This window comes from Podarcis cretensis (assembly GCF_951804945.1).
Source record: "Podarcis cretensis genome assembly, chromosome: 1".
NCBI classification, from domain to species: domain Eukaryota; kingdom Metazoa; phylum Chordata; class Lepidosauria; order Squamata; family Lacertidae; genus Podarcis; species Podarcis cretensis.
Window position 1 is genome coordinate 48,981,541 of NC_137170.1, and position 26,011 is coordinate 49,007,551.

A 26,011-nucleotide genomic window follows, 5' to 3' on the forward strand; every position below is an offset into this window, starting at 1 on the left:
GCTTGCATTGCTTCAAACTAATTGCCCCACATAGTGGCCACTCATCAGCAATAAGGCTTCATCCCCGGCCAATCCCACCCCATCCCAATGCTAGTTTCTCTCTCTTTAGGCTCCATGCTCACTCCATGCTCTACCTGGTGCTCCTCTCCCTGCATCCTTTATCCTAGCTTAGGCAAGGCCTGAGGCAACTGATGGACCTGGACCTTTCCTCTACCATCTGTGATTGGATTAAAAACTTTCTGAGGGATCGCACTTTAAACAGCTCAATCCCTTACAAGGACAGTTTTTTTTAAAGGTCATAATTATTATCCCCATATTGTGAGGCAGAGTACAACTTTTCTATTCCTTTGACCATTCACCATTCATTGCAGCAGAAGTGAGATTCAAAACAAGGCCTCTGGAGTCTTAGCCGCAATGCTACACCAGCTCCGCCTGGAAGTTTATTTTCAGACTTCCCAATTGCCCCCAGATTTCAAACAGACTGGTTGGGATCTCATCATCTTTGAAATAGGAGTCTCATGGGGCATCAAGCCACAACTCAGGCATAGAAACTCATTAGCTGGTTTTATAGATTTTTGGCCTTAACGTTAACTCGTCAATCGGACTTCTTCATCGCTGCCATTCCCCAAAGTGAAATTAAACTTCTGTTTTGGAAAACAACTCTGTAATCATCTATAACAATTTAATTACATATAATTTTCAACAGGTGCTACTCGAATGGCTAATTAATCAAAATCAAATCAGCCCCTAATTGTCACAGAAGGCCAAATCCACCTGCTGCACTTTTGGAAGGAAAGCAGAATGGCATCAGAAGAGGGTGACCGGCCACTGCAAAATAGGCAGGCAGCACAATTTTTACACCATCACCTCCCTCTTGCCTGATTTTGCTGCGGTCCTGTGCAGGCTTGCAAGCAACCAATAGTTGGAACAGAGCAGCCCTTTTCATACTTCAGGTACCCCACAGCACTTTACAGTAATTACTTAGTGGTATGGACTCCGGCTGTGTAGGCGAAGGCAGCAGCAATTATACTCACAGTAATAATTCATGCCCAGCCTAGTGCATTCAGATCCATTTTATTGAGATACATGGCTTACCTCAAGCACCTTGAAAATTAAGCCAGAGTTGTTATTGTTTCTATTTCTATCAGCAAACCAAGAATAACAAGTGAACCTGAGCAAAAGGGAACTTTCTGTTTCTTGCTGGTCTCATGAAAAAGGCACAAACTGCTAAAGTATACATGAGCACCATGGACTCATGGTTTCATTCAAATATGCACAGTGCAGTGGTATGGAGGAATTAGCCCCCACAGAAACAAAATAACATGCCAGAAACTATTTCCCCACATGAATTGTCCATCTGTTGGACGGGCAGGTGAAGGAGCCACCACTTCCCAGCAGGCGGGCTCTGCGGGGCAGGGAAGGGAGAGGCTGAGATGGGACTCTGGCTGGCCCTGCACACCACCATGGCAGTGTGTCTGCTTGTATTCCCTTTTCTGATCCTTGAGTGCCCACTTGATGCTCTTGCTCACTCGCTTCGCCTCCTTTTCCTCCTCCCGCTCCTCCAGTCACAGCTTCTCCCAAGGTCTCTGCAGCACCAGCGGCTGCTCCAGCTTCACCACTGAGCCCAACTCAGGCTTGGCCTGAGATGCCGTCGCAGCTGTGAGGGGTGGTGACAGTCCCTGCTGCCGCCTTGTCCTTCTCCGCAGGACCTGCCCCGTCGCCCGCTCCATTCTGCAGGAGCACTGCAGCAGTGGCCTGTCCAGCTCCACCACACGCACCTTCCCGCCGCTGCCTACCACCTCCCCGCCACTGCAGATGCTGCCACTGGCACCGCCGCTGCTTTTTCCCACACTCCTTCCTCATCCTCCTCTCCCAGCCGGGGCTCTGAGCAATGGCAGCCAGGTCAGGTGCCCCGCCATGGGGAGCGGCGATGGCAGCTGTTGCTCAGTCTCTGAGGTGGTGGTGGTAAGAGCTTAGGTGGCTTCAGCAGCGGGCATCTGGTGCCCCCCAGAATTTGGCACCCAGGTGCCCTGCACCCCTTGCACCCCCAGATAGAGACAGCCCTGGCTAAAACAACGAAACAGTGCTCCCTTCAGGACATTGGGCTTGGGGATATGTATCCTCTTCAAGATATGCAGGATATAAGGCCTTCTGAGGAGATTCAGACTTGGTTTTTTCCTGGTTGGAGTCTGATATCTGAGCACCACCACTTCCACTCAGGTAGTGATGGTTGCCAAAGACCTTCAAGAAAAAGTAGGAAGGAATTAGGCTGCGGGTGTAAGGCCAGCAGCCATGGCTCATTCCACATGTTGGGCTGCCAGGCAGTATTGACTTCACTACTAGGTGCTGTCTTTTGCTGACATCCCAGTGAGCCCAGCAATGAGGCAAACCCTGGCAGGATATCACAGTGGGCTCTCTCCAGATGTTCTTGGCTTGCGACATCCTTCATACCTGACCGTGCTGGCTGGGGCTGATGGGAGTTGCAATCTAAAACATCCCAATGATGGGGAAGGTTGGGCTCTGTATCATCTCAATTGGCATGTTTGGACCTATCCTCAAGATTAGCTGGCATGTTTCATGCATTACTCAATGTAGCGCAGCAGCTGCCATCTTGTGATTGTTCTCACAGCGCTCCTGATAATTATATTTCTACAACCTCTACCTATATAATTAGGGCAGACCTAAACAGACGGGTGAAAGTTAAAAACACTGCACGCGTTTTGTAAGAGAATGATGGGACAGTGACTATCGCACTACTTCACAGGAAATGTATCAAACAGGCCTCAGGCTTTTGTGTCCCTGCAGCACCTTCTCATAAGGATTTGATGACTGACCACTCTCAGAGCTGACTTCCTCATTGGCCAATTCACGCCTTTGCTTTCGGCCCCAGCTGCACCACAGACACGCCACAAGCTGTTGATTTATTTACTCCATTCATCAAGCACCCAACAATAGTTTTCTGGGTGACGTACAAAATAAAGCATTAAAAATCACAGTTTCAATAAATCAAGAATCAATAAAGCAGGAAATAAAGCAACTATAAAAAAAATAACCATTCCAAGGAAGAGGGTCTGGAGATTAAAACATCACAGCAACAAGCAGCTAATACAGAAAGCCAAGAGATAAGTTCCACAGAACGAAAGCAACCATGCTCAAACCATAACGTTAGACAGATTTTTAAAAAATGATCTTTAAAAGCCTGGGTGTAGTAATGGGTAATGATAGAGCTAAGCATTATCTCAAGACTACAATTTAGCTTGTTCTTGTGGTTACTTTCATTTTCCTATCCAGTTGTGTGCTAAACTGTTCATCAAGAGGCTGTTGCCTCTTTTTCTGGGTCTTAAAATTTAGTAACCTGGTCTTATATGGCAACAAGAAAAATAAAAAAAGATATCCTATGGGAGAATTAAGGGATTCAATCCAGAAACAGAAGAATGGCAGCAATATGTGGAAAGACTAGGCCACTATTTCTTTGTTAATGAAATCACTGAGGGAAAACAAAAATGCCTATTTGTCTGGTATCAAAAAGATTCTGAGGTGGGTCTCTGGTGGGGCACTCTACAGTTCACTGCTCACTAAATGTCACCATGGGAGACCACTTAAGAGACAGGCCTCGTTTGAAGATCTTGGGGTCTTTGAAGAGAGTAACTTTCAGATACTGAGGAATCAAGCTATGAAGGGCTTTAATGGTAGACTTGGGCCTGGAAATGGGCCAGGTGCTAGGGAAGCTTTTACTACCTTCCAGCACTGATTGTCAGCCTTCTGGTTGCCATTGCAACCCCATACCATCCCTGCTTCAGTCATAACCTTAACCGTAACATTTTGCTGAAGGTCAACTCCAACCATTCCTCTGATTCAGATAATGCAAAGTCCGGGAGATATATGACTTCATGGATGATTGCCTGCTAGCCTTATACTTTACCCTTGAGTGTAGCATAGCCACAATTTACACTTTATCACCATGAGCAAAGACTTGGAGCTATAAGTATTCTCTTAACCATAGAAGGCAATGGGAATTTAATAGGAGTCAAGATTCGCTAGGTCTTAATCCTAGAACCTGTTTTGAATGCTGTGGTTTAGCTCCAGAGATTTCAAAATGATGTGACTGGCAGAATGCCTCTCCCCACCCCAACTCCTAACAACCAACCCTCATTCATTCAGGGGCAGGATTAGGGGAAAGAATCTCCAGAATGGGAAGGAATTATGACCCCCTTCATTTCTAGCCCATTCCTAGTTGGAATTAGAGATAAGAAACCATTTCTAGTCAGAATTGCAGTCAGGTTTAGGTGTGCTATGAAAGAATAAAAAATTATCAGGATTTTTCCCCCCCTTGCCACAAAGCTAAGGTCTCCTCAGATGAAGAGCAAAGAGAGCTGGACCCTCCAGCAGATCTCCACCCTGCAGTGATCCTGAAGTGCCATCAAACTTGATGTTCCTGCCCCAGCCATGATGATTCCTATACGAACTGCCTGAGCTTCTGGCTGGCTCTTAGAACTCCCCTCATCTCCCTCAAGGGCTAGAGAGGCAGAAGAGATGGTGAGAAATGCAGGTACTTCAGAGTTTTGAAGTTCCCAGCCCATGGCGTTGCTCTGTGATTGAGACCCAAGAAAGTGTGGAATCCGCAGCTCCTATATAGGCTTACCATTTGAGTTGCTCCCTTGATTAGGGTTGCCATATTTCAAAAAGTAAAAACCAGGAGCTTTTTTAAAACACACACACACACACAAAAGCAATTTTTCGATTGACTTGCCTAAGATCCAGGACAAAGTGCCGCCTTTCGGAAATCCCTCCTGGATGGCAATTCTGCCTTTGAAATCCAGGTAATGTCTGGACATATGGCAGCCCTACCCTTGATAAAGCAACAGCTCTCATCAACGCTCCAAGCTTCAGCCTTCCTGACCTGCGGAAATGGCCGCGAAACAACAGTCATCCAGGAAGACTTGAGACCTGGCAGCTGTCATTTTGGAAAGGAAGCACTTAGATGGGCAATATATTGTATAGCTCCTGCGTTGCACTGCTGAACCCAAAAAAAGTTCAGCCATCTTTGCTGGGAGCTAAGGAGCTATTCAGCTGGTGTGTGCTGTCAGTGCCTCTGCTTCGAAGGTTGGCTTTATTTTGAGGCAGTTATTGAATGGCCAGTTATTGACTTTGATTGTTTTACTGCTGAGGGGGGCACATAAAGATTGTGGGTCTGTCCTGCCGGCCTAACTGCCTATTGTTTGGAGCAAAAGTTTTATGCTCCCCAGGGGCAGCCACCCCAAGACCAATACTGCCTTGCAAAAGATTTGTTCTGTTTTCTCCAGTGCGCAAAAGCATCCTTGCATTCATGAAGCCCAGCCAGGATGCACTTGAAAGAACCTCTTATTTATTCACAAAGCAGTTTTCTGCAAGACCCTAAGACCTGGAGTGAGGGAAAATAGTTCCGATGAATAATGCATCACTGCCAGTGGTGCTCTCAGCTGCCTTCCAGCCGAGATACACTCTCCCTTTCTCTCTCCCTCCCCCTTTCCCCACCTCTGTGTCCACAGAGAAAGCATTTCTCTGACCTGGAAGACTGCTTAAAGGACACTTTTAGCAAAAGTTTAATATCTCAAAGGGAGCAGAGGACATTTTCTCAGGAAACAGCAACAACCCCCAAGAGTAAACAGTCTTGCTGCATTCTTTAGCCCGGAAAGATATTGGGGGAAATGGTCATTGAAAATGTTTATTTGCGGCAAAAAGAAAACCAGAAGCAGCCAAGCCAAGGATGCATGAAAAGAATATATATTAAAAATTGGATATGTCACACATGCCTGAACCCTATTCAGGGCTATGTGACCTGATGGAGACTAGGCAGGCAGACACAAGGTCTGCTAGTTTGCAGCAGAAACCGGCTGTGCCCAGCCCTGATTGGTTGCTGCTTTCTCACAAATCCCTCCTTCTGAGAAAAGTTTTTCAGCTGACTTTTTTTTTATTACGTTAAAAAATATATACCGGTACTAATTCAATAATGTTGAAACAAAAACTAGAAAGGGGGAGTTAAAATAGAAAGCAGAACTTTGGGGTGTGATTCCTATTTTTAATTGTAATTTGTACATGAACGCATAAGGACTGTGGCTTGTAAGGATCACCTTCTCAGCAATGGCACCCCGGCTGTACAATATCCACAAATTATGGTTCAGCTGTGGCCAGCACCGACCATCTTTCAGCACTAGATAAAAACTTCCATTCTCAGCACCTTTTGAGTTACAAGACATTTGCTGTACATTATCATTACTATCATCATCATTACGGCCGCAGTGCCTGGAGACAGTGACCAGAGGAGGAATGACCACCAGGAGGAGCGCAGAAAGAAGAAACGCCATGGTGCATCTGCAGCAGCACAACCTTCATTTGCCCCAGCTGCAACAAAACTTGTCTCTCCCGTATCGGCTTCTACAGCCACAGCAGTCGCTGTAACTGTCCAACAATCTGGCTTCACCCGAAAAGCACACTCCTCCATTGTCTCTTGAGACAGATGGATGGCATTATTATTATTATTATTATTATTAGGAAGGTGCCAGAGTATATGCACTGCATGAAGAAGCTCCCAGTTCAATTCTCACACCAAAATACCTCTCCCCATCAGTACCACCTCTCCATCTGCTGCTTGATGCCCAATAAGTGCCCTGAATCACCCTGGGGAATTTCTCAAATATCTAGGGAGTTGTCGGGTAGAAATGCTATCTATCCTGGAATTTCATACAGTATGTTGAAGTGTTAAATTACTTTGTTACAGGGCAGAAGTATATTGTGTCCCTGCTCAAGTACATGTCATCATTCACACTTTGCCCAGTTATAACTTGTATATTGCAGTCATATAAGATATTGGCTCAGGCACTATCGTAGCCAATGAGGTTAATCCGAGGTTCAATTATTGCTAATTGAAAACTTCTCCTGGCTTAATAAATGGTAGTCTATAAAAAAAGCAGGAAAAGGAGTGAAGGCTGCAGGTTCCTCACTTGCTCCTTCTTTGCACTGACTTCAGCTTTTCAGCCCTTGTCTACTTTAATCTATTGCATTGGGGGATTTCAGTCTGTGAGCCTGCATAGATATGTCCTATACATGACTGATGAACATACAATCTGGTCTCTACAAAAAAACTGGGACAACCCAAAGTTCTTATGACAGCCTATTTGGAATGGTGGTGACAGCCAATGATTACAGTTTGGGGGACTTTAAATGAGTTTAAAAAGGGAATGGGATGCAGGTATATTGTTGGGAGTTGGTTTAAACAAAAACAAAACCAATTTTTGGCCCCGAGTCTCTAACACAGTGATACCAATGCTGTGATTATGCAAGCAGAACCACAGTTTATGAAAGAGATGGTTGTGGATGTAGCAGGCAATATGGGTTAACTCCCATCACCAAGCATCCAGTGAGCAAATGGTCTGCAGATTTATCCAAATAGAGGTTCAGGTGCTTTTTTTGACTATCAAATGAGCTAAACAGCTAGATTGCAACCAAGTTACTTGGGAATAGATCCCACTGAGCCCAGTGGGATTTTCTTCCCACTAAATACACTTGGGACTGCAGTTTTCCAGGACAGATTTAACTCTTCTTACTCTGGAGTAAGCCTCGCTGATTTACTTCCAAGCAGGTTTGTTTAGGACTGAAACCTCAAGTCCCGTCGGAGCTAAAAGCGTGCCTTACCTTTTCACTGTGCGGAGCAAGGTGGAACGAGCCTCATTATGGAAAGTGATAATGATGCTGGTTGCTGGCAGGTCGGCACCGTAGTGCACAGACGCACACCTGTAACAAACAGAGAGAAACAGCATGTGATGAAATGGGGGATTTGCTAGGAAAGTAAAACTCCCAAAATTGCTGCCAAGCTCACAAAATCTCATGCACATCTTTACCAAACAGCCGATAACGGAATTTTGGTGCCCTGCCAACCTTTTCCCCATATAGCTTCTTTTATTATGGGAGTGCAATTCATCACACGCTGGCAGTGCTGACAGCAGTACTTAGTATCCATCGGATTATAACTGCCAGTAACACCAGTTAACAAGCATGTTGGTTTCAAGCAGCACTAACAAAAAAAAAGTTGGTATCAACCCATCCTGTTGGAATCTGCTTCACGCTCTCTCCAAAGGGCTGGGAGAGGGAAATCTATGGCAATCTATGGCTCTATAGAAGCAGCTGCACTGTTGATTCCTACAAGGCCCAGCAGCAGCTGATAGGATGATGTGGCAGGATGTATATGAATCGGCCATAATTATGGAGAAGGGGAGGTTCCAAGCTTTTATTGGTGGGAGTCACATAGTGGTGCTAGTGGTACAGAGCACCGTCTAGACCAGCCCCACACCACATGGGTTGTTGACATTATTATTATTATTAGTTCAATTTATACACCGCCCTATACCTGGAGGTCTCAAGGCAGTTCACAAACAAGACCACAACATATAAAATCAAACCAAAAACAATAACCCATTTCTATTCGTTTCAGCTATTACTCTGCAAATAGCTCCAAAACCAGTTTCAAAATGCAGTTTCCCCTGAATTTTTACTAAAAAAAATGGGGGGCTTGTTATTTTTAGCGAAAAATAACAAAACAGCAAATTTTTAATACGTAAATGATCCTCAAACGAGTCAAAATTGGAGTTCATACGTCAATTTTAAAAGCTGCATTATAGAATGCACATTTAATGTACAAGCGGGTCTGTTTCACTTTGCAGTTTATGTTAACAAAAGCCCATTTTGCATATAAATGGCTTAATGTAAATTAGCAGTGTGTTAGTACACACTGTTAAAAAGTTCATGCGGCATTCCTCCCGTACAGTTACTGCACCACAGGCAAAACAAACCAGAATCTGGCTTCTATTGTCTGAACCTGACTCATGGTTTGTTTCTTCCAAAAACAAACAAACCCATAAGCCGTCATCCAAGAATAAACTGTGGCTACCATTAATCGTTTGTTTGAGAGAGAGCAATCACAAGCCCAGGTTCAGGTGACACAACAAAGTGACTCTGGCTTGTTTTCTGGGTGGTGCAGTAGCACCAGCCCACTGCACATTCTCATTAAACTATAGTTTGTTTTAAGCTATGGTTCAACGTGACACATGGCCATTGAAACCAACAGCTGCTTTTAGCATTGTTTGTGAAAACACTCTATTAAAACACAGGTGAAGACATAGGGGAGAAGTGGGCATTGGCAGAGCAAGATGAAGGGCGCCAACAGATGTCACAGACCCAACTTGCAGGACGGATTCAATAAGATAAAGTGCTGAAACGTGAAAGGCCAGGAGACTCCAGAATAGGGGATATTTGGAACATGGTACAGCAAAAGAGAAGACATAGAGGGGGCATTGCAAAGGAATAGGGGTGTGACAAAGGTATATATTTGGCCAATCAGGGCTACTTTTACAGTTCCTTTTCCCCAGGAGCTGGGAAAGATAGATGTTCTGCCCAGGACTTATTTGAACTATATATTGCTCTAGCATTTATTAGTATTGGTTTATGGCAATCACTAAACTGCTACTATTTTTTATCCCAATGTTCATTGCTATTGTTTTATGGCCGCCCTAAGTGACAACTATTTTTTAACGCAGCATTTTATTACTGTGACAGTGGCCTATTACTGCAATTTCTAAGCATAAAAGACACTCTGATGAAGGGTAAGTGGAAGAACTAGAATCGGGCACAAGACACATTATGTATATCATTGCACTAATTCACATTTTCTTTTTCTGCTGTTTTTTTTTAAAATGCTATTAAGGCCACATGATATAGAGAAATGACAGGCATTTTTATTTTCCAGAGGGATAGCCCTCATAGTAAGTCTTGTGGTGCCTTAAAGACTAACAAATTTATTATGGTATAAGCATTCATGAACTATAATCCACTTAGTCCACTTCAGCATAGGCATGAAGTGTTATCCTGAGTTACATGCATATTACAGACACACACACACACACATGCTCTGTGGGGTGGAGGCTGTTTGCGGATCATAAACAACAAAGAGCATACAGACAGACAGTGATAATTACATAATTAACAGTTGCAATTTGCATAACAGTTGCTAATAATACAGATATCCTGGCATTGGTAAGCCAATTAACATATGTAATGTGCTAAAAATCATTTGTCTTGGTTCACTCCACAAGTTATAGCATTGAACCACTTCATGCATTGTTAATTCTGCAGTTTTGCATTGCTGCCTCCCTCCTGAAGGTCCTTTGCTACTTTAAGGGAAATTGTGGGTGTCATTGGAGGCTGAAAAGTGCCCCCACTAGCTTTTGAATATTACCATGCCTGGTGTCAGAATTGTATCTGTTTATTATTTTGCATAAATACTGGTCTGTTTGTTCTATGTAGAATTTAGACGAGAGAGAGAGAGAGAGAGAGAGAGAGAGAGAGAGAGAGAGAGTGTTTCACATGGGAAGATGAGGAGACGAATGCTTAAACCTCTATTATTATTGTTGTGAATAGCATTATTAGGTCCTGTAATAGTGTTGCGTGTGGACAAAGTTGGCATCAGGGTCTGCCGCAGGGGCAGGTAGCCTGTTGTTGCCAGTGTGTGGGTGTTTTTTGTTGGGGGCTATCAGTAAGCAAGTATAGTCATACCAGCAAAACTGTCCATCTGAGGGCAGTGTCACTGAAGATACTTGGAACAGTTTCAGCTGATGTTCTGGTTTTCTCTTCTGTCCTGGTGTTGATTGTTCATGACTACTTTTTAGTGTTACATTTCCTTGTAAAATGGGTTTTGTCCGATTGTCTGCTAATTTAAGTACTGCAAATAGTGGAGCTTGCATTTCCAACCCAAAGCTAGTGCATGGTACCGTATATGGCTTTGTGGTTTGTTTTTTTAAATGAAAAAGCAGTACAGTGGTACCTCGATTTATGAACTTAATCCATTCCAGAAGTCTGTTCTTAAACCGAAACAGTTCTTAAACGGAGGCACGCTTTCCCTAATGAGGCCTCCTGCCACCGGTGCCCTTCCACTATTCGGCTTCCGTTCTTAGACCGAGGTAAAGTTTGCAAACCGGGACACTACTTCCGGTTTTGTGGAGTTTGTAAACAGAATAGTTAGTAAACAGGACTGTTCCTAAACCAAGGTACTACTGTATCTGAATATCCAAATAAATATTACAGTTCATCCTCATCCTCAGTGTGGGGGATGTAATACTGACCTTCTTGATAGTGTGTTGTACATGTTGTAAAGTGCTATACAGTATAAAGCCTCTTAAACGCTTAAGAGCCAGTGGTGTGATCTAGTGGTTTGAGTGCTGTTCTAGCACTCAGGGTATTGGGTTGAGTCAGGACGTTCCTTGTGTGACCATGAGCCAGTTACCATTTCTCGGCCTTGCCTACCTCACAGAGTTGTGAGGAGGATACATTGAAAAGGAGAATGATGTGCATCACACTGAGCTTTGTGGAGGAAGGGCAAGATAAAGAATAATGGTGTCATAATAATCAGCAGCTAAGGGGGTTTTCACGTATGCCTGTGAAAGCACTCTAGGGACCTGAATCCAGCAGCTTGGCATGGGCAATACAGCATATACCTAGCTTGGTTCCAGGTAAACCAGGCATTTTCAGGTAAACATGGCATTTCCATAGCACATCCACACTTAATAGTTATATATACAAAACATTAAAAAAGCACAATGAAATCAATTTCCACTTAAATCATAAGATCTAAAACAAAGGTAAAAAATTGTATCAACAACAACACCCCCCCCCCAACAAACCCAGCTAAACAATACCCTAGTCCAATATTCAGTTTAGCAGCCTCAGCTTTTGTAGCTGGAGTCAGTCAGGGCCCTCCCCTCCCAGGTCGGGTAGAAAAAAGGCCTGCAAGGTAGGGAGCTATTCTTCCAGGACTCACAACCAAGATCTCAAGTTGTAGGGAACAGCTGACTTTTTTTCTTTTCTTTTTACCTTCGCAACTTTGAATTTTGTGTTCCATGGGGGGGGGGCAACGATAATTTTGTGAAGACACTAACAAAACACTCAGATTTCAAATGTATGGTCTCCAGGTATTTGTCAGCAATCTCAAGACCCCATCTGTATCTTAACACAGTATATTAACACAGTATCTGAGGAGATTTCACCCCTCCCATATCTAATAATCTGCTGATGTTCTCTGCTGATTCTTCATAGAGGAGGGGCGGTTTCTGCTCTCTACTTATTCCGCTCCAGCCTCACATCAAAGTGTCGGGGGGGGGGGGAGAGAGAGAGACTGAGTGTTAGAGAGAGATCGTGCGTATAGATAAGGTTGCTGCTAAGAGAAGCTGCAGACACTCAGTGCAGTTCAGCATTTCAGTTTAGACCTCATTTAGCTCTGTATATAGTTGTGTATTATAGTTGTAGATAGAATAAAGAAGATATTCTACAGAGCTGCTCTCCGAGTCGTTTATACTCTGCTATACTCTGATATACTCTGCTGTGCGACGACTGTTTTCTTGTAGAAGTGAATCCGGTGCTCACAACTCTAAGCTGTGAGTCCACAGCACTTTGACCTGTTCCTGTGCAGAAAGTGGTCTCTGGAAGTGCTACCCAGCTCGCCTAGCCCAGTCGGGGCTGAGTGGATGAGTCCAGTTGGTGACACTGGCTCAAGAGCGATGCTGACAGTATCATACCACTTTAAACAGTCATGGCTTCCCTCAAAGAATCCTGGGAACTAGTCCATGAAGGGTGCTGTTAGGAGACCCCTATTCCTCCCAGAGAGCTACAATTCTCAGAGTTCCCTGAGGACCATTCAGAGGACCACTCTGGTATTTATAGTTCTGTTAGGGAAATAGGGGTCTCCTAATAACTCTTGGCACCCTTAACAAACTACAGTTCCAAGGTTTCTGTGTGGGAAGCCATGACTGTGGTATAATAGTGCTGTAAATGTATGTTGCAAATGGGGGCCTGAATTGTTGAAGTATTCATATCCTGCTCTTGGCTTTATGCTAGCTAGACCTGCCAACTCAATTGCTTTGAACAGTAGCCTGCTGATAATAAAAGTAATCTACAGTCCAAAGCCTCAGAGTCTTATCTGCCACCTCATCTCTTTCAAATAATCTTATCTCCTGATGCACTTAAATAACTGTGAACTGGTAAATGCTGAGATGCTTTCCTCTAACATCATTCTTTAGCTTACAATTCAGCGGAGATAGCAATGCCTCGAATTATCTGCGGAAGGATGGGGGAAATATTCAGTCCTTCAGCTCTTTTGTACAGCTGCCGGTCCAATCTTCAACAGTCCAGTCTTGCAACGACTTGCAAGGTATTTAGAAAGGGTATGGAAATCAAGGCTTGTACTTAGTTTCTGTTTGTGAATGCATAATGCAGTGGAGAAATGTGAGAAACGGCAGTGAGGTACGCTGGAGAAATGGAAGAATACACACACAACACAGTGGGGAAATCGACAGTAATCTGGTGTCTACAGGTTTAAAACAGGATTGTGAGCAGTAGCTTCAAAACAACAATAATGAAGACTCATATTGGTACTCATGTTTCCATTCTCAGAAATTGCTCTCTTTGGCTGAAGTGGGGTGGACGTGAGTGTACATATTTTTTTCACGTATTTCTGATTTTCTTCTAACTGGTCATATAATGAATGTCCTAAAGCAAAATTTGTGAAAGAATGAACAAAAATCCATATTTTTAAAATCAATATCAGTATCCAGCTCAGATGCCTCATGCAGCAACTGAATTGAAAATACAGCACTCATATCTCAGTTTAATAAGCCGAGGTATGAATGAGCTTGTTGCCTGTGCATAAAGCCCCTTCATTCCTCTTTTCAATTAAACCAAGAAGCCATAGTTTCTACTTTTGTCTGAACTAGGAAACTAAGGGTTACCAGCCAAAAGTCTAACCCAGTTCCAAACCCTAGTTTAGGGTCCTGGCTTGTTCCAAAAGTGGCAATTACATGTAAAAGCATTAGCCTGCTGCAGCATTTCATGAAGAATAATTAACATTTAAAAGCAACTTATCCACTGTGCTGGTCTAAGCAAAACAGTACTAAAAACAATCAATATGAAAAAGCAACAGTGACACAAAGTTAATCAAAATCAGCATAAAACCACACAATAGCATGAAATCAGTAATTAGCACTTCAAACCAACAAGAGATGACAAAATAGTTCTTAGAGCTAAAAGCATGAAATGTTAACCATCTGGGAGAAGATAAAGCTATTCACCTGGTGGAGAAAAATCTGGTGCGAGGCAAGTCCCTGGGGAGAGTATTCCATAACCACCCCCAATAAGACCCTCCTCTTCCTTTGAAACCACCTACCTCACTTCAGGAGGTGGAGGAACCTAGAGAGGCATCTCCAGTTAAGGTCTTACAGTCGGGGCAGCTACAAATGCAAGGAGGTCATCTTCTGGGTATCCCAAGAAGTTTGTTTTGCACCCTCCACATAGAGGCTGAAACACTTAAATTCTCAACCGCAATCTCACTGCCAGCCTGCTCCACGCACCAACCGTCCAGGTAGGCAGGAGAGACCCTGCTGTTGCAAGAACAGCTCCATGGCACCATGCCAACAAGTCCTACTTCTACAAAACTATAGACAATTTGTTTCCAGTTAGGTTCTGCAGACATGGCTGGAACTATGGCCAGCTTACATGTTTAAAATGCCTGTTCTTTGCGTTGCATGCGGTCTTAATAATCTTTGCATGTTCAAAACAGAAAAGGAAAGCTTGTGCTAGGGGAAAATGGACCTTCTTAGCTTTACCTGTGAACACTACTTTTGTCTTCCTCACAGGAAAGATGACTCAAGGATTGGCAAAGATAGTCTAGCACAAGGTGATGGTTTGTAAACGGCAGCAGTCTGATACAGTACCTGTAATGCCTCGTGTCTCGAATGGGCCGGTCGCTGCTGAGCTTGTCACTCTCTAACTGATTGAAGGCATGTTGCCGATAAGGATCTTCTCCGGCCTTCAGCAGCTTTGAGGAGACATATGCCTTTTCATCAAAACCCCGTAAGCCACTTTTCTCTGCTTGTGGTGGCTTGGATGCCTAGAGGGAGGCAAGACCAAGATTTAGTTCTGTGTATGAAATCAGAGCTTTTTAGGACCTATTTTACATAATATAGACCTTTCTATACCAAGACCACATTGCACGGCAATGACCTCAAGGGCAAGCTCAAAGAAGATGGTGTCTAGGTAATTACCCTGCTACACAATGACCATGTAATTTCTTATGCTCATGACAGGAGAAAGGACTATTTTTCTCCTTGTACTCCATTGACCGAGGGTGTCTTCACATTCACTATTTTGCGGGTAGGATTCAAGTGTATACTGGAAATGTAGGCTTGCCCAATTAAAGTGGACTAAAATTGCACAAAACAAATCCATATAACCCCCACCCCTCTACTCTTATATAGGAGCAAATTCTCTTTTTTTCAATTTTTCAAATTAATTTTCCACATTTATCACAAACATAACATATAAAACACACAAAAGAAAATACATTACAGTACTAAAGAGAAATAAAACAAAAATAAAAGACTTATTACTTCTAAAACTCAATTTAACTTTCATTGTCAACTGACTTCCTTGAATCCCCTCTAAATGAATTTCATTGAATCACTTTGTAACAGTTCTCCAAAATCATATTTCTCATAAAATTAACTCCTTCAATTTACTATCCTCTTCTCTTTTCTTAATAATCTAGTCCCTAATCTTTTACAATTCATTCTTAGTCTAATCCTAGGCCTGTTTGGCACTTTCAAGAAACTTCTAACATCTTATATTACAATATTTGGCTAAATATTCTTTAAATTTCTTCCAATCTTCTTGATGCTCCTCTTCCTTCTGGTCGCAGATTCTTCCAGACAGGTCGGCCAGCTCCAAAAAGTCCAAACCTTCATCTGCCATTCTTCTACTGAGATAGGAGCAAATTCTCAATTTGGTTTTCATAGTTCCTCAAATCAGCATGCTATGCTTATTTTTGTGGGGGGGGGGAACTGTACTTTTAAAAATGTTAAAATGCAACACATCTGCACATGACTCAGTAGAACAGTTTCTACCTGCAGTTGAGTGCTGGTTTTGCCCCCCCCCCCGAACAGTTGCCTCCCCTCTGATTGGATTTTCCAAAAAAAAAAAAAAAGGCCAGGAGTTTGCCTGACTGCAACACTGGGCACTATCTCAGCCATTCCCAATCTGGTGCCCTCCAGATGTTTTGGACTATAGCATGGTGGCTGAGGCTGATGAGAGCTTTAGCCCAAAACATCTGGAGGGTACCAGGTTGGCAAAGGCTACACTATCTGGTGTGGAGACCTGGCTGAGCACTGTCAAAGAGTCCACTAAGATGCTCAAAGAATCTGTAATAGGAAGTACACAATTTACAGTCCCATACAAACATGATGTGGTAAGTACCCCGCCACTTGCCTTGTTTGAGCAATGCCCCCCCCCCCTGTTGGTACAATAGACCCTTTCTCCTCACCCCAGGCTGAAATGAGTGTGGTTGCTCCAATAAAGGAGACCTAAAATTGTTCTGCGCTGCATAGAAAGGGTGATTGATTCCACAGTCCTGAAAGCTTTTATCGGAAGTACAGCTTCACTGAGAGAAAGCAGAGTGCACAAATGAAGAAAAATATTTGTTAAAATGGCAGAAGAAAGCCATTTTTGAGCCTGTTGTCAGTAACTGCTCACACACCCACAGAGAAGAAAGCCAGTGTAATAAACTGAACAGCCTTGGAAAATGCATCCTATTTTGATTCACAGAACACAGAATACACATCTTTTCTTCCAGCTCTAACGATCCCAGCGTTGTTGGGTTTTTTAGCTTTAGCACATTTAAAATAGCTTATTTTCAATATGGCTGTTGTACAATTGACTGTTCAGCAGAGGATAATGCCAACATTTAAAAACTATCCATGGGAACGTGGGAGGACAATAAGACGTGAGCAGCATACAGCTTTTACCCCCTCTAATGTACTGAAGGGGACTGGAATTTTGAAGGGGAAAATAGCATAAGCTAATACGATTCCTTAACCAATAGTAGGTAGTGCTTTTTTGTGTAGGGTCCTCTCAGGCTTGAGGGAAGATGGCCGTGGGCTCAACAGAGCCCTAGCTGTCATATCACCATGAGTGTGCCACCCATATATTCACCTCCAGTTTTTACACATATTGCTCATGGGGGTCATAACTCCTTCACTTCTTAATTTTTCAACATTTATGTCCTATTTTCCCTCCAAACAGTATATATAAGGTGATCTAATTTTATCTTCTCAACTACAGTGGGTGATTCCAGGCAGGTGTTCATAACGGGATGCTATTCCTCATGCATGTAAGTTTAGTTTAGTTTTTGCTGCATTGTGGTTGGCATCAAAATGCCAGCCCTTATTCCCTCTCCCACCTGCCTCCAATTTATTCAGAAAACCCAATAAATTAAAAAAAATCCCTGTTGCCAATTATCTGTTTGTGATACCTACATAACCTATTTTGCAGTATTAAGCCCCTGTATTTGGTACTCACTACCAGACTGGCTAGACTGTAATAGTGAAGTCCTACCTGAGGGCTCATCAACACTTCATAATGTTTCACGGTTTTTTAAAGTCTAAAATTCAAATATTATAAAACCGAACACAAATACCACTTACTGTGCACAGCCACTGTTAGAGCCATTGGCTTCTGAAGAAATGTAAACATCACGGGTGGTCAAATTATCTGCCTCTCACATGGAGAGACAAAGCATCAAAGAACATCCAGAACAGTGAAACAAATAATTGGAGAACATGATGGGGGGGGGGGGAATGAACTTTGGAAGAAACAAATTGTGAACAGATCATTCACAAACATGGATTTCGAATTAGTCATGACCCCCCAGACTAAATTGGGCTGTGTAGGTTCTATACTTCCTGTGCTTCATATTCATCTGTTATTGTTGTGCTCTTTTCCATGAGAGATATGAATTGTGCAAATATTGTTTTGTGTTTGTGGGTGGGTGGCTTGTTTTTTTTAATAAGAATAAAAACCTAACATGTTCTCTATCTCTGAATACAGTTATCTTTTGTACCATAGAATTCAACACGAGTGACCTCCACTGTGACACTAGATTTTTTAAAGCCTGCCCTAAAAAACATTGCCTATTTGATGATAACTGTCACCCAGACACTTCGGGTCCAGACTAGATGTTTTCCGGCTGCCACATGCAACAGTCTCCCTCAAGTGTGTTTTTAATGACAAATAGCTGGAGCAGAGTGCAAGTTTCTTTTTTTTTTAAAAAAATAATAATATTTATTAGTTTTCCAACAATTTAAACACTACAAACAACAAAGATAAAAAAAGAACAATACAATACAATACAAAAACACTACATAACACAAACACATTAAACTAACAAAACAAAACAAAAACAGTTTAAAACACATCAAACAATTTCAATATCTTATCTTTCATTCACTTATTTCAACGAACTCCTCACACCTCCCTTTTTGTATTCCACTTCTGTTAGTTGTTTCAGCAATTCCTTTCCATCTTCCTCTGTTTTCTATCCTATAATTATCTTAACACATTCTAACCTTATTTTTTCCTTTAATACTCTATTAATCTGTTTATATTTGATTCCTTATAACATTTCTACTGAAGCCATATAACTTCATTCTAACATTTTTCTAACATTCATTAATTTTACAGTATTTCGGTAAATAGTCTTTAAACTTTTTCCAGTCTTCAGAGTGCAAGTTTCAATGGCAGAATGGCTGGGGGAAGATGTTGCCTCAGCCATTTCCCACTGAATTCACATGTTCTGCTGAACTCAGATCAAAAACTGCCTCTCTCTCTCTACATGTGTACAAGTGATTGTCTGATATGTGTAACAGCGGAGTGGGGGGGGCAATTGATGGAGCAGCAGCACTAGGGGGTGGACTCTTTCTCTCACACTCTTCCTAATTGAAATCCCTTGCCTCAGAAACTTGTAATGGCCTCAGAGGCAAAATCTGGGCACCCATCTTCCTGCCCCACCCCCAGAAAAGGCAATAGCAGCCTGGGAGTATGTGTGACCTTGAATAATTTTTTTCCACTCCCCACACGAGGCTGGTTTTAAGCTTTAAATAAGGTTGTCAAGAGATCTGACCACAGACATGTGTCAAGTGTATGTCAGTCAACAAGTGACGGCTGTTGAATTTTAGGGTGGCCAATTATGCTTTACCAAGAAAGGATTTGCATTACTAAAAAGGGTGGGCACCAAATTTGCATAAAATCTGCATGGGGCTAATTCTCATCCTTCCCATCTAAAAACAAAACAAACAAATTTCTATCAACATTAGGTTTAGAAATTTCAAAATGAACAAGCAAACAAATGAAAATAATTACATTTTAGGCCTGCATTCATTTAATTTATTAGCAAAAGATTTCTGCTACCCCCACACAGCCAGGATTTTCTACCCAAAGATTAGGAGAGAAACCACGTCTTTCGTTCTCTAAGAAGGAGATGCATGAACATTTTCTGTGGCAGTGGCAGTGCTGTAGCAAGTCTCCTGGAGCCATTATAGACAAATGGTTTCATCTAATTCAGCTAGAAACTATGGCTCTTGCATTACTACTGACATTTAAAGAAAATAACATTTGGAGTGGCTTTCAGCCAAAACTGTTTTCTGGCATCACGTGCTCAGCTAATTGCTCGGCTTTTCATATTCTAAGCACCATTATGAGCCTCCCTTGACATTCTTTCCAAACCTAAAACTTCTAATGAAACCAATGGAAATTCAAATACTCAGGGAGAAATAAGAGCAGTGAGAGGTAACCGGCTGGATTCAAGTTGGTAGTACTGGGAAAACCAATTGCCATGAAAAATGAGAGTGAACCAGCTTCTTCTCTATCCATGACTCAGCCAAATACTCTGTGGTTGGAATCCTTTATCTCCTGATTAAACGCAACAGGCATGTCAGTGAGAATGTATATCAACTATAGTGAGATTTTCTAAAATTAAAAGGTGTACACCTTTACGCCTCTGTCCTAGAGCTTTTTTAATCGACTAAATCGAAAGGTCACGTCCCAGCAGAAAAACAGGTAGTGTAATTGGTTTTTTGAGTAGTCATCTGTGCAGTTCCACAAATGTTGCCTATATCTGTGGAAAGCAAAGTTCAGAACCTTCTAGAACTTGGTGAAAAGCTTCAAGGCACATGCTAAAGGTGAATGGCTCCTTTCCTAATGATCACTAGCATGAAACATACCTTTTTCAAAGATGCCACACACTGAGTCAACCTCTTCATCAAACTATCCACTACAACCCCAAAGTCCTCATTCGGTCCAGACACCATGAGTGTCTTACTTGGCTACAAGTGATCACCAAAGAATTAGATATGTGATATTAAGATTTTCTTTGCTCCAACATGCATCACTTTACAGTTGTTTACACTGAATCACATTTGCCATTTTATTGCGTATTCACTTAGCTTGGAGAGATCCTTTTTTAATTGATATATTTTTATAGTGTTTTAATTCTATTACTGTGATTACTTTTTAATAATTATCTTTCCTATGTTTTAAACTTTTTCGATTTTATCTCTGTGTTGTTGTTTTTTAATCTATAAGTCTCATAGAGTCCCAGTCTGGAAAAAGGTGAGCTATAAGTAAATATAATAATAATATTTTTTTAGTCTTGCTGTCCTACTCTCTACTTCATGTTACATAAACAGTTCCTGATGCACAAAATCCATCTCTTCTCTTATTCTATAACAGCTTACCTTACTCAGGAGTCTTTGGTGAGGGACTTTGTCAACAGCTTTTTGAAGGTCCAAGCAAGTACACAATGTCAGTCACCTCTATCTATATGCTTGCTCACACTCTCAAAGAACTCTAATATGTTTGTAAGCAGGGCTTGAAGGAAGGTCGAGGGCAAAGCCTCATAAGGCTACAGGCTTATTCCTTCAGAAGCCATACTGCTTCTGCTCCTGCTTCTGCAAGGCTTGTTCTGCTGGACTCACTCTATTTTCTTGACCATTATTTGTCGTAACTGATTTTAATATTCTGCTTTTAAATGGTTCCAGCTCACCTTGGAACTTCTTGCTGAAAGGTAGGTAAGAAATTTAATGAATGAATGATCAAGCTCCCGTATGTGCATATAAGAGCAACTGTACAAGAGATGGGACAGAGAGGGAAAGAGAGCAGAGAGGCCCCTATGGGCCTTCCAAGTCTGAGCCGCCGAGGATGGTGCAATCCTGTTGTGAGGAGGGAGAACCAATGCATACAGGGAGGGAGTGAGAACCAATGCATACAGGGAGGAAGTGCATCAGGAATCATTATAGCATATGGACAAAACTGAAACAAAGAAAAAATTACTGTTGGAATCAAATCAAAGGCGACTGCTCTAGAAAGACAAAGTAAATGTCAGAAGACTGAACAACATACAAATGTTCAAGCCTTTCCACATCTTACATTGGTATTATCATACAATTTTGTACCACTATGAGATCTGACTTACACTTCTTACTTGAGGAAAGAAAAAGACTTTCCCTCTGATCAGGCCTTTTATTTGCCTCAACTGCTAGAGTTTATTCAGTTTATTAGGATTCAGCACAGCATTCCCATTATCTGTTCATCCTGCATACTTGTGCTTCCTTATTCCTGCTTGGGTTGATAGCATCAGTGGCCATTATCTCCTCACTGTTATACAGAGCAGAGATTATTTTCCATTACCAGGATCCCGAGAACTGTGCTATGTGTAAGTCTGAAGCTGTAAATGTCTAATTTTTATGATGTTTGAATGAACTTGCCACTTTCTCAAATGGGGTACTCAATCTTATTAGTTGTGTGAAAAGAAAAGTACTGTTGGGGTGGATAAAAGCTTTCAAATATGCAAAAAGCGGCTATATGCTGGGATGATAAGATCTGGTGTTTTCTGTGGCTATTAGGACAAGGAATGCAGCTGAATGATAAAGGAGAGACTGAAGAAGAATTGTCAAATCAGAACAATCAGGCAATGGAATTACGGAATAATCAGGGCTTTGCATATCCTGAGCCGATAAGAGTCAAAATTCTGTGCCAGGAAAATAAAATGTGATATAAGCAATGTCCATGGCCATACTAAATTTGCACCCCAAGGAAGCAGGGCTGTCAATAGGAAAGGTATAAGACACAAGCAAGCATAGCCAAATCCTTCCTAGGATGAAAAGGCTGAATTCTCTTCTGCCTGAAATGGGTTATCATCAGATCCTACTGTAGCCAGAGTTTTAGGAATCAAAAAAACTGTTTTGGTTCAGTCTGAAATACAGTGTTGCCCACAGCAAGGATTTATTTATTTATAAAAGTGCGTCTATATCAAGGCGAAATACACTAAAAACATAGGACATCATCTGATTCTTTAAATACACACACACACACACAAAAAAAAAAAAAATATAACAAATAAAAAATTAAACAGCTGCAAAGGCCCGCCAGCACAACCAAGTTTTCAAGAGGTGCCTGAAAGTAAAAATTGAGCATGCTTGTTGACTGTTACTGGCAATGGTAAACATCCAACCTCTGGTAGAGGCCATCAGGCCCCTGTTACACAGGGGGTAACTAATGGTGCTTCACAGTACAGTACCTTTTTTTCGAGGAAAAACTCACCAGGTTCGTAGCGATCCACCTTCCACTACTGCCCTTTCCACAGGGGGCAAATCATGGGACCCCCCCCCCAAAAAAAAAATGTTCGCCACCCAATAAGCCAGACAAGCAATCACCTGCCCTGCCCCATCTCCTCACAGTGGCTAGGCCTCACTGTGCCTGCGCCGCCAACTAGCTGCGCACTCATGGGCTCGCAGAGACTGCATCCACACCCCTATGCCCCAGGCTTCTTTTCTTGCCCTCCTTCCATGCCCACCAAAAACTCCAGGCCCCACCCACTGTCAACTAAAGGGTGGAAAGGCAGTGTGCATGCGTAACAGCCAGGCTCCTGTGCCATGGGCACCTCTGAAGCCTTGCCCTATTGCAAGGCTTGGAAGGGCAAGGGGATAAAAGCATTGATGCTTGCCTTTCCACCTAAACAGCCTTTTCTTAGGATCCGGGCATGGGGGATGAGGGTGGGAATGGTAGAATCGTAGAGTTGGAAGGGAACACAAAGATCATCGCAAGATTGAAAGAAGGATGTGCCAGTACTGTGTACCATTGAGTACCACCAGAAAAAACCCAGGATTATCTCAGTGATGGAGCTGGCACATAAGGGCTCTAGGAATCCTTAAGGTATCCTGGGCCCAAGTTGTATATCAACACAAGAAACCTGAAACTTGTCAATTAATGTTCTAGTCAATGGTCTACATCAAATATGCTTTGAATAGCCCAGGGTCCAGGTTAGAGCCTGGAGCGGCTCCAGTTTCTAAATCATCTTCTCTCTTTGTGTCAGATGAGGGTCCACATAGCTGGCTCAAGACATTTTGCTGCCCAAGGGAGAGCAGCAAATGGTACCCTCCACAGTGCATATAGATGCATAGCACTCAAGGCTAGTCAGAAAATCCCACTGGGGCATCTCTCCTCCCTGGCAGCAGCAATGCAACACAGCAACCATTTGCAGCCCTTTCATGACACATAAAATGAGCTGCCCAAGGTGGCTGCCTCACTCTGCTAATGGTAAAGGCGGGCCTGAAGCAGCACTCATCTTTCTCCCACTTTGGCCTCAGTACTCTGCATCAGAGCTGTGCAATGTATAATCATATTAATAATAATAATTCTGCAACAGCAGCATTGCACTCTTGCAAGCAATCATTTTCTTTTGAAAGTCTAGTGAAATAGGTACTTGAGTACAAAGGTGCTTCACACTTTATTTGGGTAGCTTTACAGTGATACAACAGTTAAAGTGATTCAGGCTCAGGAAGGGGTTTACATCAGAATCCCCTCTGAAAATGAAGGGGGGTAATTCATTTGAGCAGTACCACCACGGAAGGTGCTTTTAAGGTCTGACTTGGAGACTCCTGTGAAATATAGCCTGCGAGTCAAACAGGTTTCCCATCCCGATCTGTTAGAAAGAGTGATTCTAATAATTCTCAAACAGTGTTTTGTGGATAACCTCCACCCACCTTCTCAGCCATATATGTACCCCCTCTTCCCTCTCTCTCCTTCCACTTCCTCCTTCAGCTATTGAGTACTGTGAAGAACAAACTTCTCAAAACTCAGGGTTGACAGAGTGCAACACATGGCTTACACATAATGCTGAGCCATGGTTTAGTGTGATGTGCAAACCAGGCTGCTAAGATTTCCTCTACTGTACTTTCCTCGACCCCCTTTCAGATTTGATCACCCTAGAGAATGCCTGTGTAGCTGTTGCTTTGCATTTAAGCAGACTGCTTTCTCTATAGGACAGTCTTTGAAAATGAAACCTGTCTGCAAATAAAACCCTATGAACCGTCGGCATGTATTGTAAACCTGCCTCACAACAAACCCTATCAATATACATGCAGGACACTGGGTTACTCTGTGATTGATGGGATTCTCAGAGACAGCAGCATCTTCATAACAAAAGACTTTCCAAAGGGAATAAAGCATGATCTAAAATGTAACTCTTGACAGCACCACTATAACTAAAAAACTCAATATTTATCATATTGCCTTCCAGGACTACTATCCTGATCTGTTAAGGAAGATTGCACACATTTTGCAGAGTCCACAATTCTGAAAACAGAAGACGTACAAGCTGAGAGGCTGCAATTCCACAAGATAAAGAATATCAAGATAAGACGAGACGTGCTGGAGAGTTAGGAGTGCTTTAGACAGAAGCAAAATCTGGCCTTTAATTATTGGGAATTAGCTGGGTAGTTCACTACTATCCACAAATGTATGACCTATGAATGTCCTTTTAATGGCTTTTGTCTTAGCCACTCAGGATAAGGGCTGTGGGAGATTAATAACTCCACAACACAACACACTCTTATTGTTTAGTATTCCACATTCATGGATCAAAGGTTGCCTTGGAGACACTTGTGTATACATTTTTCTAGCATCCCATATTCTTCCCAAGCACAGCCGTCTGTAATTGTTTTCTAAAAACCAAGGTGAGGACTCCAAGGAAGTTTATATCGCTCCCAGCTTCCACCACTGGTATTAACTCAGAATCAGCAGCACATTCAAAAGATGGAAGGAAGCATGAGTGCAAATATAAAACTCTATAGGAATTGAGTGTTAGGATATGATATCACTTTTGATAGATATAGATAGATAGATAGATAGATAGATAGATAGACAGACAGACAGACAGACAGACAGACAGACAGTGGTACCTCGGGTTACATACGCTTCAGGTTACAGACTCTGCTAACCCAGAAATAGTGCTTCAGGTTAAGAACTTTGCTTCAGGATGAGAACAGAAATTGTGCTCCAACGGCGCGGCAGCAGCAGGAGGCCCCATTAGCTAAAGTGGTGCTTCAGGTTAAGAACAGTTTCAGGTTAAGTACGGACCTCCGGAACGAATTAAGTACTTAACCCAAGGTACCACTGTAGTTGCTTAGACAAAGCTGGGTGTGTGAGGATAGGAGGAATATAATCCTTTCTAGATGTTAGTTACACAAGCTGGTCTAATGATCTGTTTAACAGGAAGGAACGAAGAATTTGAGGTCCTTGGGTATCTAAGAACAAAATCGGACAGGTAAAACAAAGTGTGTAAGGGATCAGATTGCCCTGCATTAGCTTACTTCTGGGTTAACACTGAGCAGCTTCTAACTTGTGGGAGAAAAATGACTATTAGAAGGGAGCCAAGGAGAATTATTTTTTATTTATAAGGGCTAACTCTGAGGACAAGGTTCAGCAGTATATTCAAGCATTATGTAAATGGCACAGAAGACTCTTTCAGGCACATTTTTTTAAAAGACAGTTGTAGAAAAAAATGTACACAGTCAAGTGTGGCTACTGGTATCTATCTTGTCAGGACTAGGCGTGTTTGAAAGCTGCATTGTGCAATGACTAACAAAGATGTGTAACACTGACAGTTTACACGATTTCCCATAGGGGAAGAACTATTATTGGAAATAGGGAAGTTGCGCGCGCGCTCTCTCTCTGAGGTAGCTTTTGCTAATCTCAAAAACTTTTAATTATTTAGGAATGAGCTGGTGTAACTACACTACACACCGTCTTATTTGTTGCTTGACAATAA

The 26,011-nt window shown here is 42.4% G+C and overlaps 1 protein-coding gene across 2 annotated transcripts in view; it reads right to left on the minus strand.

Moving 5' to 3' along the window:
- Positions 1-26,011, minus strand: part of GALNT16 (polypeptide N-acetylgalactosaminyltransferase 16) — a 144,847-nt gene that overhangs the window by 53,637 nt on the left and 65,199 nt on the right. For both annotated transcript variants that reach the window (XM_079990186.1, XM_079990187.1), the window contains exons 2-3: positions 14,790-14,965; positions 7,672-7,770 (exon numbers count right to left, since the gene is read on the minus strand). In XM_079990186.1, coding sequence (XP_079846312.1) covers positions 7,672-7,770; positions 14,790-14,965 — 275 coding nt within the window. The remainder of the gene's footprint in view (positions 1-7,671; positions 7,771-14,789; positions 14,966-26,011) is intronic.